The 16,118-nt window shown below is 46.7% G+C and overlaps 1 protein-coding gene across 1 annotated transcript in view; it reads right to left on the bottom strand.

The window, feature by feature from the left end:
* The window catches only part of SORT1 (sortilin 1), a 252,133-nt gene that overhangs the window by 43,703 nt on the left and 192,312 nt on the right, over nt 1–16,118 (bottom strand). The window contains exons 15-16 of the mRNA XM_082244645.1: nt 2,456–2,645; nt 2,245–2,361 (exon numbers count right to left, since the gene is read on the bottom strand). Of these exons, the coding sequence (XP_082100771.1) occupies nt 2,245–2,361; nt 2,456–2,645 (307 nt within the window). The remainder of the gene's footprint in view (nt 1–2,244; nt 2,362–2,455; nt 2,646–16,118) is intronic.

The following is a 16,118-nucleotide window of genomic DNA, read 5'->3' as shown; positions in this document are numbered from 1 at the left end:
AACCCCTCCCTCTCCAAGAAAATTAACCCCTTCCCTGCCAGTGTCATTTTTACAGTAACAGTGCATATTTATAGCACTGATTACTGTAGTAATGTCACTGGTACCCCCAAAAGTGTCAAAAATGTCAGTCAAGGGTCCGATCTGTCAGCCGCAATCCCGCAAAAAAAAAAAAAAAACGCAGATCGCTGCCATTACTCGTTAAAAAAAAAAAAAAAAAAACACCAAAAATGACAGAAATCTTTCCCTTAGTTAGTAAACGCAATAACTTTTGCGCAAACCAATCAAAATACGCTTATTGTGATTTTTTCTACCAAACATAGGTAGCAGAAAACAAATTGGCCAAAAATTTAAAAAAATTTTGATTTTTACATTTTTGGGGGGGGGGGGGGGGGGGGGATTTCATATAAAAAAATGTTAAAAATATTGTTATTTTTTCAAAATAAACGCTATTTTTTTTGTTTATAGCGCAAAAAGTAAAAATCGCACAGGTGATCAAATACCACCAAAAGAAAGCTCTGTTTGTGGGAAAAGAAGGACGTAAATTTCATTTGGGTATGGCATCGCACGACTGCGCAATTGTCAGTTAAATTCGCACAGCGCCGAATCGCAAAAAGTGGCCTGGAAGTAAGACAGCAAAATCCTCCGGTGGTAAAGTGGTTAAAAAGCTCAGCCAGGTGATTGCCAGACCATTATTCTTGATCTTTAAGGATAGTTTGCAGACGGGTATGGTGCCAGCTGATTGGAAAAAAGCCAATATTTAAAAAGGGGCCGAGATATATCCCGGGTAACTATAGGCCGGTCAGCCCAACATCAGTAGTCTGCAAGATTTTGGAGGGGATGGATGGAACCACATACAAGACTTTAGTAATGAAAATGGTATTAGTAGTAGTAATCAGCATGGATTCATGAAAAATCATTCTTGCCAAGCCAATCTATTAACCTTCTATGATGAAGTGAGCTGCCAGCTAGATAAAGGTAAGCCTGTGGATGTGGTGTACCTGGACTTCGCAAAGGCCTTTGACACCGTTCCCCACAAACGCTTACTGTTCAAACTAAGAAAGGTAGGTATGGACCATAAGGTGAGTACCTGGATAGAGAACTGGCTCCAGGGGAGATTGCAAAGGGTGGTGATTAATGGGGAGTACTCAGATTGTGCGGGTGTGGAAAGCGGGGTCCCCCAGGGTTCTGTCCTGGGGCCAATCCGGTTTAATTTATTCATAATTTATTCATAAATGATCTAGAGGAGGGTATATCGAGTAAAATCTCAGTATTTGCGGATGATACTAAACTAAGCATGCCAATATCTTCTGGGCAGGATGTGGAAACCTTACAAGCGGACCTAAACAAAATTATGGGGTGGGCAACTACATGGCAGATGAGGTTTAATGTTGAAAAATGTAAAGTAATGCACCTGGGTGCCAGAAACCAGAAAGCAACTACTCACTAGGGGGGAACCTCTGGGTGAGTCTAGGATGGAAAAGGACCTGGGGGTACTGGTAGACAACAGGCTTGGCAGTGGCATGCAATGCCAAGCCACTGCAAGCAAAGCCAACAGAATACTGGGATTTATAAAAAAAGGGGATTCACTCCAGAAATAAAGAGATTATTCTCCCACTCTACAAGACTCTGGTCCGGCCACATCTGGAGTATGCTGTCCAGTTCTGGGCACTGGTCCTCAGGAAGGATGTGCTGGAACTGGAGAAAGTCAAGAGAAGGGCAACAAAAATAATTAGGGGAATGGAGGACATCAGCTATGAGGAAAGACTACAAGCACTGAACGTATTCTCTCTGGAGAAGAGACGATTGAGGGGGGATATGATATCAATGTACAAATATTGTACTGGCAACCCTGGCATATGGAAAAACCTATTCAGAGAAAGGAAATACAATAAGACACGTGGCCACTCACTAAAACTAGAGGAACGGCGGTTTAACCTTAAAATACGCAGGGGGGTTCTTCACTGTGAGAGCAGTAAGGATGTGGAATTCTCTTCCGCAAACAGTCGTATCAGCAGGGAGCATTGATAGTTTCAAAAAACTATTAGATGGGCACCTTAAAGACCACGACATACAGGGGTATACAATGTACGGTTAACAGCAAACACACACACACACACATCATAGGTTGAACTGGATGGACTGATGTCTTTTTTCAACCTCACTATGCAACTATGTAACCATTATAAAAATATTTTATAAAGCATGAACAAAAAAATAAAAAAATCATAATATTCTCCCACTTACCCATTTGTGTTCAGTTTTTCCTCCTCCCCATAAATACATAGTTCTAGTTCATGGCCTTGGAGTTCAGGCTGCTCCTCACATGTCGACTCATTTTCCTTACGGAAATATCCAAAGTCACTGCAAACAAAATACATAGTGTGACTTTTCATATCCCTAATGTGTGGGGTGGATTTCAAATATGATGGTAGGAGATATGCAGGTACAACATTACCACATGTAGTCTTTCAGCGTACAAGCACAGGACTCAGGCTTACTGCTCACTAGGTAATCTCGTCCATTCTGGCAAACTGAATATTTTCGTAGGCGAAGGTATTTTTCTTTGTATCCCAAAACACAACCATTTGAGGAGTCTCCTGGGTCAGTGGAATGTGCCAACCAACTGATGTAATCTTTATCTTCACCTGTTTAGATACAAAAAATACAATGAAGACACATACCAGTAAAGACTATGCTCAAAATTGTCCATGAGACAGTGATGATTATAAAGAAACTGAAAAGAAAGTAAAAAATTCTGCGCTGCCACCAGAACAGGTAAACATAATTTTTCATGCTAGAAAAATACCTTTTCAACTTCTGATAGGGTAAAGACATTAAAGGAAAATTCCCTGATGAGAGAAAAGTTATATATTATATATATATATATATATATATATATATATATATATGCACCGGCCCCCCAGATCCACAGTTTTGACAGCCAGTGGGGGATCTTTTTCGGCTGTTGGCTTGTAGTTCTCCATAAACTACCAGGGCACTGTTGAGCGCTCTTAGTAGTTTGTCTTCCTGTTAGAGTCACACAGTCTGCGGGACCGTGGCATTACATTCATGACGTGCTGAAAAATGCTTTGCAGGCTCCCAAAAAAAAAAAAAAAAAAGAAGTGGTGCATATTTTTTTACCTGCAAAAAATGCATTTATCATTTCTTTTGTAAAGTTGAACTTAGCCTTTAAAGCGGAGTTCCACCCTGGATTTTTTTTTTTTTAATACCCCCGGGACAGTCAGGGCTAGTACATTCCACAATGGCTAGCCTCTGATCTGTCCCGGGTTGCACTTACCTGTTAGGACAAATACTTACCTTGAAAACGTCTTGTCCAGCGCTGCCATCTCAGATGTGGGCAGCTTGAAGCCAGCGAGATCCCCTTCGGCGTCTTCTTCCGCCTTCTTTGGTCCCACGATGCTCTGCGCCGGCCCCGATGTCACTTCCGGGTCGCGCGCGTCATCCCTCTACAGCTTCTGGGCATGCCCAGAAGCTGTTTAGAAGGGGATGACGCGCGCGACCTGGAACTGACGTCGGGGCCGGTGCAGACGCAATGATTCCTGGGAGCTATGACGTTCAGCTCCCAGGAATCATTGCAGAGCCAGGAAGTGACGACGGGCCACGGCCGAGGAAGGAGGAAGAAGGAAGTAAGGTAAGTATTTTTTCTTCGCTACGAGGTAAGTAAAAAAAATAAAAAATGTGACTATCCATTTCTTTTTCAGGTGACCCGGAGCGAGAAGATGGAGGTAAGTATTAAATTAGGGTGGAACTCCACTTTAATTTTGAGGAGTTACTAAAAGAAATATTAGGCAACGTCAACATAACTTGTGTAAAACGTAGAGAAAAGCTAAAAAAATATTTTCACTGCACAAAGCCAAGTATTTTTGTGCTGGGTATAAGAGGTAGGAGATTGACCGGAGTTCCAATGTCCCAACGATTTAGGCAAAGAAAAACACATGCATCACCACCCATTACTTGTAATGACAAATCTGCCTTTCTATGGCCTTCCTGAGGTGTCCCTGTGCATGTATGTGTAAAGACTATTTTTAAACGGATGAGGTACAATGAAAAGGGAATTTTGACTTGCCTAAAAAAGCCTCATCATGGAGTACTGTACAGGACACGATTTTTATTCATATACCATTGGTAAATGCTACTACCTTCAGGTGATTGGAGGCTGGCAAAAAACTTCTGCTAGGGATATCCCTAGTATGTGCCATATAATCCAGCCTTTTCCTCGAGGCTCCAGTATTAGTTAACAATAAGGAGTGAACAAGACAGGGGGGAGGGACTCATGTTAAAACTCCTATTTTAATTGTACAGAACTTGTATTCATAGACTATTGGAAATATCCATGCAATAAAACTGAGGGGTAAGGCAACAACATTACAGAGTTGCCAACAGGCCCACAAGAAACAAAGGGCTTAAAGAACCCAAACAAAAAACACTCGGATAACAGCTTGAAGTACCTGGAGGTTAAAGTTCACATCAGCTGGCAGAACTTGGAAAAAGTGTGAAGAGATCAGGTGGTGGCATTGCAAATCTGGGATACAGAAGCTTGTCGCTAAAAAGCCCAGGAGACACCAACAGCTGTAGTGAAATGGGCTTATATGGGTGTAGCACTGCCCTCGTAAGGACTGCCAGATTTCACTTTACGGGTCCCCCTGAGTTACCAGCATACAATAATGACAGTTTCAAGTTCTTACTTTCACCTTCCTTGGCCCGCTCCAATAATCAGTCCATGGGGTATTTGGTTGTTGTTTTTGTTTTATTTTAAAATGGGGATAGGAGAAGGGAATAGTGTGATACTCCAATATGAACTATAGACAATGCTTGAGGACTCCTATCTTCCGATACAGCCAGGCTGTTGATTCACCCTGCCACTATGTATGAACTTTGATTGAGTCTCTTTCCTCATGATGACTTGGGTGAACTGACAATTATCTTCAGGACACTAACTAGCATCCTCTCTCTTCTTTACTTCTGACACCCGTTTACTGACTATCCCACACTTAGCGGTGCCCTCCCCCCCTCAGGTCAGGCCCCTTGACACAAGTCTCTGTACTGATGATACTGTGGTCCCAGGGTCTCCCCTCTCAGTTAGCTCTCCTGAACCTCTGAGTTCAGCTCCTGTCATATATTCCTCAGGCCCTCAGTACGACCACCTGTGAATGCATGGCACCTCTTCAGAGGAGGCAGCCGCCCCCTCCCTCCAGGACTCAGCTCTCCAGCCCAAGACCCTGCAGCACATGTGCTCCTGGCTTTTATACAGTATCCCAGAATGCACCAAGGTGACCTTCCCTCTGTTAATCACCAGGACTGTATCAAAAGCCTATGCACCCATTCCTCAGGTTTCCTCCCACTGTCCAACATGCCTCCCTATTGGACCAGCGTGAAACACTCTCTTGACTGAATGAATCGCATATTGAGCACAGCGAGCAGACCTCACTAACCAATCTTGCTCTCTGGTAGGCAGAAAGCAGTACAGATTTACCTGCAGCCCCTCTGGTAAGCAGACAGAGCTCAAAACTACACTCTCATAGGCACCCACCAAGGAGGATGCTACATGGAAAAGGGAGGAACCGTTTCTCTAAGGGCAGAAGCCCTGGAAATGAGTTGTCCGATTTACCTAGTGATGGTGGAGCAGGCAACAGGTATCCTCTACAAGGACCACTAGACAGAACAAAAAAAAAAAAAAGGACATTTTCTCTGCAGGGAAGAGGAAAGTGGGGACAATGTCCCCATTAAGGTGGAAAGAGGGGACAACCTTAGGTAAAGGAAGGTTTTGGGCTCAAGACCAACTTGTCCTTGTGCAAACCACAAAATTGGATTTTGGCGTTACCGTAAAATCCTTTTCTCCGATGTTTATCGACTAACACTGATATAGAACCTTCTTGACCATTGGGTTATGCTGCCCCCTACAAGAGGACACTAGGCAGGAAAAAGCTTTACCATGCCTATGGGGTAGTCCCAGGGGATATACTCCCACTTTCTGCTCTTAGGCACTCAGTTTTGTTTTAAGAAGTCAGAAGAACTATAACCCAATGCAATAGAGGTGTGGGTGCTGTGTACATTAATGATCAGAGAAAAGGATCTTACGGTAAGACAAAAATACAGTTTTCGCTTTGGTTCATTGACAGACAGCTCCAGAATCTTCTTGACCATTGGGATGTGACAAAAGCATGGAGGGGTGGAAAAAAAGCAGGAAAAAATTCCCATAGGCTAAACCTAGCCAAATCCGGTATCCTGGAGCTCAAGTAGTAACAACTGCAGCTCACCTGAAACATACACCCTCAAAGAGGACGAGTCCTCTCAAACAGCAGCCAGCAAAACCTTGCGGCCAAAGCAGCATCCACAGATGCCAGCACATCCACTTTGTAATAATTTTGTGAAAGTGTGCACAGACAACCAGTGGCCGTCTTGCTAACTTACATCACTGACACCTGATGGCGAAAGGCCCAGGAGGCACTAAGCACCCGCGTAGAATGCGCCTTAACAGGGAAAGGAGAACCTGACCCTTGATTGAATAGGCCTGCACCACCGCCAGTCTGATCCATCTGGAAATGGTCGCAGCAGATGTGTCCAAACCCTTGCAAGGTCCATCTGTAAAGGACAAATAGCGAGTCTGCCGCCAGATACACCCTGATTGCCGCCGCAGCCACATTTAGAGAATTCAAGGCAATCTCCTTAGGAATCCTAGGCCTAGGATACAGGGAAGGCAACACCATGTCTTCATTCAGATGGAAACCAGAAAAAAAACCTTAGGAAGGAATGACTGACATGGACGAAGCACCACTTTATCTCTGAACCACCAAGTAAGGTGAACAACAAGACAAAGATGCCAGCTCCAACACCCTACGTGCAGAAGAAATAGCCACCAAGAAGGCTACCTTCTGGGACAATGTAAGCAGAAGAATCTCGCAAATATTTTCAGCATTTACTGAAGAACGAAGAACTGACAACAACAAGTTGAGATCCCACAAGGGCAACAGAGACTGCACTGGGGGAGCCAAGTGGGGAACCCCCTGAACAAAAGTGCGAACCAAGAATGCATAACCAAAGGATGTTGAAAGAAACCCGCCAAGGCCGACCCTGGTCCTTAATGTACTCGAGGCCAGACGCTGCTCAACACCTCATTGGAGAAAAGCTAAACTCCAAGTCACCGAAAAGCAGAGGGGGTGAACCCCAAAAGATTCACACCCGCAGAGTACGCTCTTCAAACGCTATGGTAAATCTTCCTAGAAATAGATTTACTAGCTTGCAGCAGCATGGGAATCAAATTCAGACAACCCTCTATCCTGCAGTACCTGGCTTCCGACAAAGACGTTAAAGCTAGCAAGTGTAAGGCAAGGTGGAAGATTGGCCCTTGGGCCAACAGATCACCTCTAAGAGGAAGTCTTCAAGAAGCATCAGCGACCAACCGTATCAGATCTGCATACCAAGACTGGCGAGGCCAGTCTGGAGCCACTAGGCTGGCTGTAATCCCTTCCCCTACCGAGGAAGTCAAAGGAGCATTACGCTCGACGTAACGAGTATAGGGGGACGGAGCGTGCGTGGCCGACGCAGAGTCTCTCTCTGGTAACAGATCGCTGACATCGCTTATACAGCAGGCACGGCTGAGTGCCCAACAAATGTGAGTTGATCTGCCTTTCTCCAATAAAGCACACCCTTATTAGTAAGCAGAGAGCACTAGATTTCTTCATCTGTTTTTTATATGTCCAGGGATCCCTCGAGGTGCAATACAGTGTGGCTCTTTCCTGGAAGTCTGATCCATGATACATGTGATTGCTGGCCCGTTTGGGTCCTTTAGGAAGGTGAGAGGCTAATTCACCTGGTGGAGGGATTCACTAATTGGTGTTTACAACTTGTTTTCATCACTGGATTTTCTTCAATTGGATACGGGGACACTCTTCATATCACTTTATTGGAAGCACACACATTGCTATGTGCCTTATGAACTGGATATGATTTATTGTATTTAAAGTCATCACTTTTTTATTATATTTCTGGCGCATCACATTTTGGTAGGATTTATAGTTTATTGTGATTTGTGAAACACGATTGGTGTATGCTGCCGGATATACTTTCACACACCTGATTTATGCACAGTGAATTGAGGTTGAGTTATTTTATCACATATATTGGGTTTGCGCTGATAGTTTTTTTGTATTTCATGTAATCCCTTCTGCCTCGAACCTACGCAGAAGTCTTGGCAGAAGTTCTAGAAGAGGAAAGACGTATGTCAGACGATACTGGCCCCAAAAGGAGCCACCAGTGTGTCTGGCTTCGGCCAGAGGATCCCGAGACTGTGCCACAAACCTAAGCACCTTCCTGTTGAGCCAATAGGCCAACAGGACCACCTCGGGAGTTCCCCACCAAAGACACAACAGATGAAAACACCTCCAGAGACAAAGTACAGTATATTAAATCGGTAGTCTGGATTCTTCCAGACCCCCTGAGCACAATCCATGCAAAAATGCCACCCCACCTCGGATAGGCTGGCATCCGTGGGGACCATCGTCCAGTACAGTTGAAGGAAGATTTTCTAAGCCACCAAATCAGGGACCCTCATACCCCGGCTCAAAAGGATCAGATTGTCTAGAGACTGTGGATTCTTGCCCACATGGCAAGAATCTCTTTGCAGAGGTCTTGTGTGGAACTGTGCAAACGGAACCGCCTCGAAGGTAGAAACCAACAGACCCAGCACCTGCATGCAAGTCCTAAAGACGACCGACTGCTGGACAACAGGAGCTGAATTGCATCCTGCAGATTTTGGATCTTGTGCCATGGGAATAGCACCCTGGCTGAGGCCGAGTTCAGAGCAGACCCAGATAATCCAACTAGGTGGATGGAACCAGAGCCAATACCTGGAAATATAATTTCCAACCCAACTTCCATAGTTACATATATAGTTACATAGTTAGTGAGGCTGAAAAAAGACACAAGTCCATCCAGTTCAACCTATGGCAGTTCAACTTCTGCAGAGTCCGCACAGTAATCTCCTGGTTGTCCGTCAGAGCAGACGGAGACTCTGCTCGCAGAAGATGATCATCCAGGTACTCCAGTACCGCAGCAGCAACAATGCCAACACCGGGACTAACACTTAGCGAAGACACGAAGAGCTGAGGTGACACCTCTTGATAGTGCACCTTGGCAGTAGCAGCGTGGCTGACCAACATAGAGTATAAAAGGTAAGCGTCTTTAATAGCGATCGAGGCCAGAAGATCCCGTTGATGTAGGGATGCCACTACCATACAAATGGACTCCATTCCGAACATCTGTACCTGCACAAAGTGGTTCAGAACTTTGAAGTCCAAGATTGGACGTACCTCGCTTTGCTTCCTGGGCCTGCTAAAAATGTTTGAATAAACCCCCTGAAAAAAAAAAAAAAAAAAAAAAAAAAAACTTTCCAATTCTTAGACAGGAACAAACTCTCCTTGTAGTAGCAAGTCTTGACCAACCCTGAAGAGATCTCGCAGGCTTTCTGGAGATAAATGCAGGTTGGAAGGAAAGAACCTCTGGAGAAGACCGAAAACCCGATCTTGTAGCCAGACTGAATCAGCTTGTGGACCCACTTGTCTGAATTAGAGGTCCACGGGTCCGGAAAGAAGAGAAGACTTCCTCCCCCACCCCAGATACGGGTGAGGGCGCCCCTTCAGGCAGAAGGCCTGGAAGGACCTGCTCTCGGCATACCAGACCAGGTCCTCATGGAACCTCCGGAGGAGGTCCTGACAGACTTGAATCCCTTGACTTGAGATCCTGAGGAACGAAAAGGCCGCTTATGAGCCGAGAAAAAAAAAAAAAAAAAAAAGGCCCACGACGAGACTCTTTGCCCCTGGCAGCCTGTGGAAGAAGAGTACTCTTCCTATGAAAGACCCTAATGATATCATCCAGGGAAGGGGAAGATCAGATAAGGCCCTCCAAAAAGTCTGCAGACCAGCATTTCGACCAGATCATGCACCAAATGACCACTGCTGTCACGGACAGCCCAGAAACGAAGGGAGCAGCATTCAGAGAGGCATCACAGACGAACTGCAACCCCTGGACCAACTGGTCTGCCAGCTACGCAAAGGCAGGGGAAAGATTTCCCCCTCCAGATCCTGATACAAAAGCTTTGCCTACTCGTGAAAGTTTATGATAAACACCGACCCAAGGACCGAACAGGCCACAGTAAACATGTGGTGGACCATAGTCTTGGCTCTCCTGTCAAAAAGATCTTTTAAAACCGGAGGAGAGCTCTCCCCTAGAATTCGGGTGGATTTATTCAGCCTGGAGACCGGAGAGTCCACCACAGGTGGGACTGCCCATGTACTCAGAGACTCCTCAAGGGATACAGTCACCCTCCATAGATGACATAATGGGACATAGCCCCCTTGAGACCCACCGTGACTGTTTAGAGGGGCAGGGGGATGGTGGGGAACCCGAGGGTCCAATCCATCCCAGGGAGGGGCCCACCTTCACCACGAAAGACCACCAAGGGAGGGGGGGCACTACTCACCACACCAAGGAACCGCAGACCACCGCACCATAAGGAATACAAGACCACCATGGAATAGGGGTGCTAAGGGCCAGAGGCATGGTGTGACATCGGTCCTGACCAAGGCCCAGGGCCCGTGGACACAGACCCCAGTAGGGTCATTATATACCAAGCTCACAACATAACAAGCAGGGGAGGCCTTTGACTGCAATCCCGCAAGGAAACCCTGGCCAAGGGTCCACAAAAGGGCCACCTATTAGACCCCACAAAAAGCAATGGGGTCGCCCTCCAGATGACAGAATAGAACATTGCCCCTATGAAGAGGGGGGAGCCATGACACAGATGCACAGGCAGGGTACCCTCGCCCACACAAAAATTGGCTGTCCCAAAAAATGAAGGACCCTCACGGCACCACCCGGTTCAAGGGAAGCGCCAAGCTGACCACATGGCCCAGCAGGCAGCGGGCTAAGATGCAGTGGAGGCCCAGCCGCAATTGCCTGAAGCCACAGTCCGGTAGAAGCCCGGGGGGGGGGGGGGGGTGAGTGTTGGGGACTTCAGCTAAACTCACTGAGGCCGCCCTCAGCAGGGCTGCCTCACATAGGTTCTTGTCAGCAACTCTGTCAGCTGCGGCCTAAATTTTTGGCCCGAAACAGCTGCGCGAGGCACGTACCTGCAGATGGTAAAACAACCGCTCCCACAGCCCAAACAACCACCACAGGGAGCCCAGGGGACATCCCTGCCCCAGTCACTAACCCCCAGGAGGCAGGAAACCTGCTTAACTCCCCATTGTGCACTCAAAAAAACCCAGTCAGCAGGCAACTACAACCAACCCCCCTTAGGAGCCAGTGGCAAGGCCAGCTCACAACCACAACCGGGGGAGTGGGATTTGGGGGGCTGAAAGACCTGCAGTAAATGTTTAGACTGGGGGGGGGGGGAAGCCCAGGGGTCCGATCCACTCCAAAAAGGCCACTAGGGGTAGGGGGGACACTATTTTTTTTTATATTAGGTTTATTATTTTCCAATATATAAATAAAATATGCTGTTCAACATCTTACATTTTCAACATACAAATACCCCGTCCCACCCCAATAACCCAACCCCCCCCCCTTTTCCGCCTCCCATTTCATTAATTTTATAAGCTCCCATTAACGCCATATATTTTGTTGTTTTTTTATATTTACTCCAACTTTCCAATGTGAGACAATTTTTCCCTCTCCACCCTTTCGCTACATCGCAGGTGTTCCATATTATATCTCAGGGGTAGGGTTGAGCGGACACCTAGATGTCCGTGTTCGACCGAACTTTAAAAAAAAGTCCGGGTCCGTGTCCCGGACTTTTACCGAACTTTTCCCGGACACCGAACCCCATTGAAGTCAATGGGGACCCGAACTTTAAGGCACTAAAATGGCTCTAAAACACCAAAGGAAAGGGCTAGAGTGCTGCAAATGGCAGCAAAACGTAATTAAGAGCATGGCAAGTGCTCTGCAAACAAATGTGGATAGGGAAATAACTTAAAACAACAAAAAAAAACAGAAAAATAAAACAATGTTCTTCTTCATCTCTGAAGGACGAGGCCCATATGGAGTAGGAGGGAGGTTGAGGTGGTGGTGGATGTGGCGGTGACATAGGCGTGCGCACAGGGTGTGCTGGGTGTGCCTGGGCACACCCTAATCACCTAGGGCACATAGCATTGCCAGTGAGGAGATGGGAAAGATCTCCCTGGGACCTGCTCTGCTCTATTTCTCCTTGCCTACAGGTACATGGCCCCGATACATTACTCTCCCTGCTGGCAAACACATGCATGTGTATTTCAACTTTGGGGTGCACACCTTAATGCAATAGGCTGCGCACACCTATGGGCGGTGTAGGTGGAAGCGGCGGTGGAGGAGGACCAGGGCCGGATTAACAGCATCATGGGCTTGGTGCCGAGGATTTTGAAGGGCCTTAAGGGCCGTGCCTTGCCATGCACCCAGAGGAGGAAGGGTGCAGCCATGCATGCCTAATTCAACATGGGATGCTGTCTCTGAAGCCCATAAACACATCCATGCATCGCCAACTGTCCCTCCTTGTCCGGCCTTCACGCTGTGTGGGGAGGTTCTGAGGGTGCTGCCTGGGGAAGCGAGCATAGAAGCCAGACTTCTGTGTTTACAAGTGACAGAAGAGCGGTAACAGTGAATATGGCCAACCCGGGGCCTATATAAAAGGTAGGGGCCTGGAGCTGCAGCTCCAATAGCCCCTACATTAATCTGGCCCTGAGGAGGAGGACGAGGTAGCCAACACTGCTTCTTTTCAAAAATTTTAAATGAGGGTACACCCCAAAAGAGTGAGAAAGAGCAAAAATGGAACAATGGGTGGGTAAGGTCGGTATCCATTGCTATTCTGCATAAGGTACGGAAAAGTCCCGTGGGATCCATGCCTGGTTCATTTTAATGAACGTGAGCTTGTCCACATTGTCTCTGGACAGGCGGCTGCGCTTGTCTGTTATAACGCCCCCAGCCGTGCTAAATACCCGTTCAGATAATACACTGGCTGCAGGGCACGCCAGCACCTCCAAGGCGTAAAGGGCAAGCTCAGGCCATGTGCCCAATTTGGAGACCCAGAAGTTGAAGGGGGCAGACCCGTCATTCACTACATGTAGGCGTGTGCACACATACTGCTCCACCATGTTGGTAAAATGCTGCCTCCTGCTAAGACGTTCCATCTGAGCTGCTGGTGCTGCTGTTTGTTGTGGCGTGCTGACAAAGCTTTTCCACATTTCGGCCATGCTAACCCTGCCTTCTGAGGTGCTGGCGGTGCCCTGGTTGCGTTGGCGACCTCCTCCTCCTCCTCCTCTGCCTTGTGCTTCCACTGTGGCCCCGCTGTCAGATGGGAATGCCAGCAGCATGGCGTCTACCAGCGTGCGCTTGTACTCGCGCATCTTGCGATCGCGCTCCAGTGAGTGAATTAAGGACGGTACGTTGTCCTTGTAACGGGGATCCAGCAGCGTGGCCACCCAGTAATCAGCACAAGTTAGAATGTGGGCAACTCGGCGGTCGTTGTGGAGACACTGCAGCATGTAATCGCTCATGTGTGCCAGGCTGCCCAGAGGCAACGAAAGGCTGTCCTCTGTGGGAGGTGTATCGTCCGTGTCCTCTGTATCCCCCCAGCCACGCACCAGTGATGGCCATGAGCTGGCCTGGGTGCCACCCTGCTGTGAACATGGTTCCATCTCCTCCTCCAGCTCCTCCTCCTCCTCATCCTCCTCATCCTCCAGAACTGTGCCCCTGCTGGACAATTGCGTCCCTGGCGTTTGCGTGTGCAGGAACCCACCCTCGGAGCCCCTTGCGAATGACTGCCCTGAAAGCCTTGGAAATGTTACCTCTTCATCCTCCTCCTCCTCCTCATCCTGTGCCACATCCTCTTCCATCATCGCCCGAATTGTTTTTTCAAGGAGGCATAGAAGTGGGATAGTTAAGCTGAGAACGGCGTCATTGCCACTGGCCATGTTGGTGGAGTACTCAAAACAGCGCATCAAGGCACACAGGTCTCGCATGGAGGCCCAGTTAAATTAAATAGCGGAATAGAAAATATGATCCAAAAAAAGTGTATGTATATCACACGTACACAACCACACTGGGCCCCAATTACTATTGTTTGTACCCCTAAAAGGCTAGATGAGGAGTAGGGGGAGTATGGAACAGGCAGCACCCTCAAACCTTCAGAAGTATGAGATGAACCCCAACAACTTGGAAAGGTGGATCTCTCTCACACGTACCAACACAGACTATCCCCCAATTTAACTGATCCCCAAAGGTTTTTGATTAAATAGCGGAATAGAAAATATGATCCAAAAAAAGTGTATGTATATCACACGTACACAACCACACTAGGCCCCAATTACTATTGTTTGTACCCCTAAAAGGCTAGATGGGGAGTAGGGGGGGTATGGAACAGGCAGCACCCTCAAACCTTCAGAAGTATGAGATGAACCCCAACAACTTGGAAAGGTGGATCTCTCTCACACGTACCAACACAGACTATCCCCCAATTTAACTGATCCCCAAAGGTTTTTGATTAAATAGCGGAATAGAAAATATGATCCAAAAAAAGTGTATGTATATCACACGTACACAACCACACTAGGCCCCAATTACTATTGTTTGTACCCCTAAAAGGCTAGGAGTAGGGGGAGTATGGAACAGGCAGCACCCTCAAACCTTCAGAAGTATGAGATGAACCCCAACAACTTGGAAAGGTGGATCTCTCTCACACGTACCAACACAGACTATCCCCCAATTTAACTGATCCCCAAAGGTTTTTGATTAAATAGCGGAATAGAAAATATGATCCAAAAAAAGTGTATGTATATCACACGTACACAACCACACTAGGCCCCAATTACTATTGTTTGTACCCCTAAAAGGCTAGATGAGGAGTAGGGGGGGTATGGAACAGGCAGCACCCTCAAACCTTCAGAAGTATGAGATGAACCCCAACAACTTGGAAAGGTGGATCTCTCTCACACGTACCAACACAGACTATCCCCCAATTTAACTGATCCCCAAAGGTTTTTGATTAAATAGCGGAATAGAAAATATGATCCAAAAAAAGTGTATGTATATCACACGTACACAACCACACTAGGCCCCAATTACTATTGTTTGTACCCCTAAAAGGCTAGATGAGGAGTAGGGGGGGTATGGAACAGGCAGCACCCTCAAACCTTCAGAAGTATGAGATGAACCCCAACAACTTGGAAAGGTGGATCTCTCTCACACGTACCAACACAGACTATCCCCCAATTTAACTGATCCCCAAAGGTTTTTGATTAAATAGCGGAATAGAAAATATGATCCAAAAAAAGTGTATGTATATCACACGTACACAACCACACTAGGCCCCAATTACTATTGTTTGTACCCCTAAAAGGCTAGATGAGGAGTAGGGGGGGTATGGAACAGGCAGCACCCTCAAACCTTCAGAAGTATGAGATGAACCCCAACAACTTGGAAAGGTGGATCTCTCTCACACGTACCAACACAGACTATCCCCCAATTTAACTGATCCCCAAAGGTTTTTGATTAAATAGCGGAATAGAAAATATGATCCAAAAAAAGTGTATGTATATCACACGTACACAACCACACTAGGCCCCAATTACTATTGTTTGTACCCCTAAAAGGCTAGATGAGGAGTAGGGGGAGTATGGAACAGGCAGCACCCTCAAACCTTCAGAAGTATGAGATGAACCCCAACAACTTGGAAAGGTGGATCTCTCTCACACGTACCAACACAGACTATCCCCCAATTTAACTGATCCCCAAAGGTTTTTGATTAAATAGCGGAATAGAAAATATGATCCAAAAAAAGTGTATGTATATCACACGTACACAACCACACTGGGCCCCAATTACTATTGTTTGTACCCCTAAAAGGCTAGATGAGGAGTAGGGGGAGTATGGAACAGGCAGCACCCTCAAACCTTCAGAAGTATGAGATGAACCCCAACAACTTGGAAAGGTGGATCTCTCTCACACGTACCAACACAGACTATCCCCCAATTTAACTGATCCCCAAAGGTTTTTGATTAAATAGCGGAATAGAAAATATGATCCAAAAAAAGTGTATGTATATCACACGTACACAACCACACTGGGCCCCA

The sequence above is a fragment of the Pelophylax lessonae genome (assembly GCF_965119305.1).
Source record: "Pelophylax lessonae genome assembly, chromosome: 2".
NCBI lineage: Eukaryota > Metazoa > Chordata > Amphibia > Anura > Ranidae > Pelophylax > Pelophylax lessonae.
Note: the sequence above shows the minus strand (reverse complement) of the source record. Positions and strands in the feature narration are given on the sequence as shown.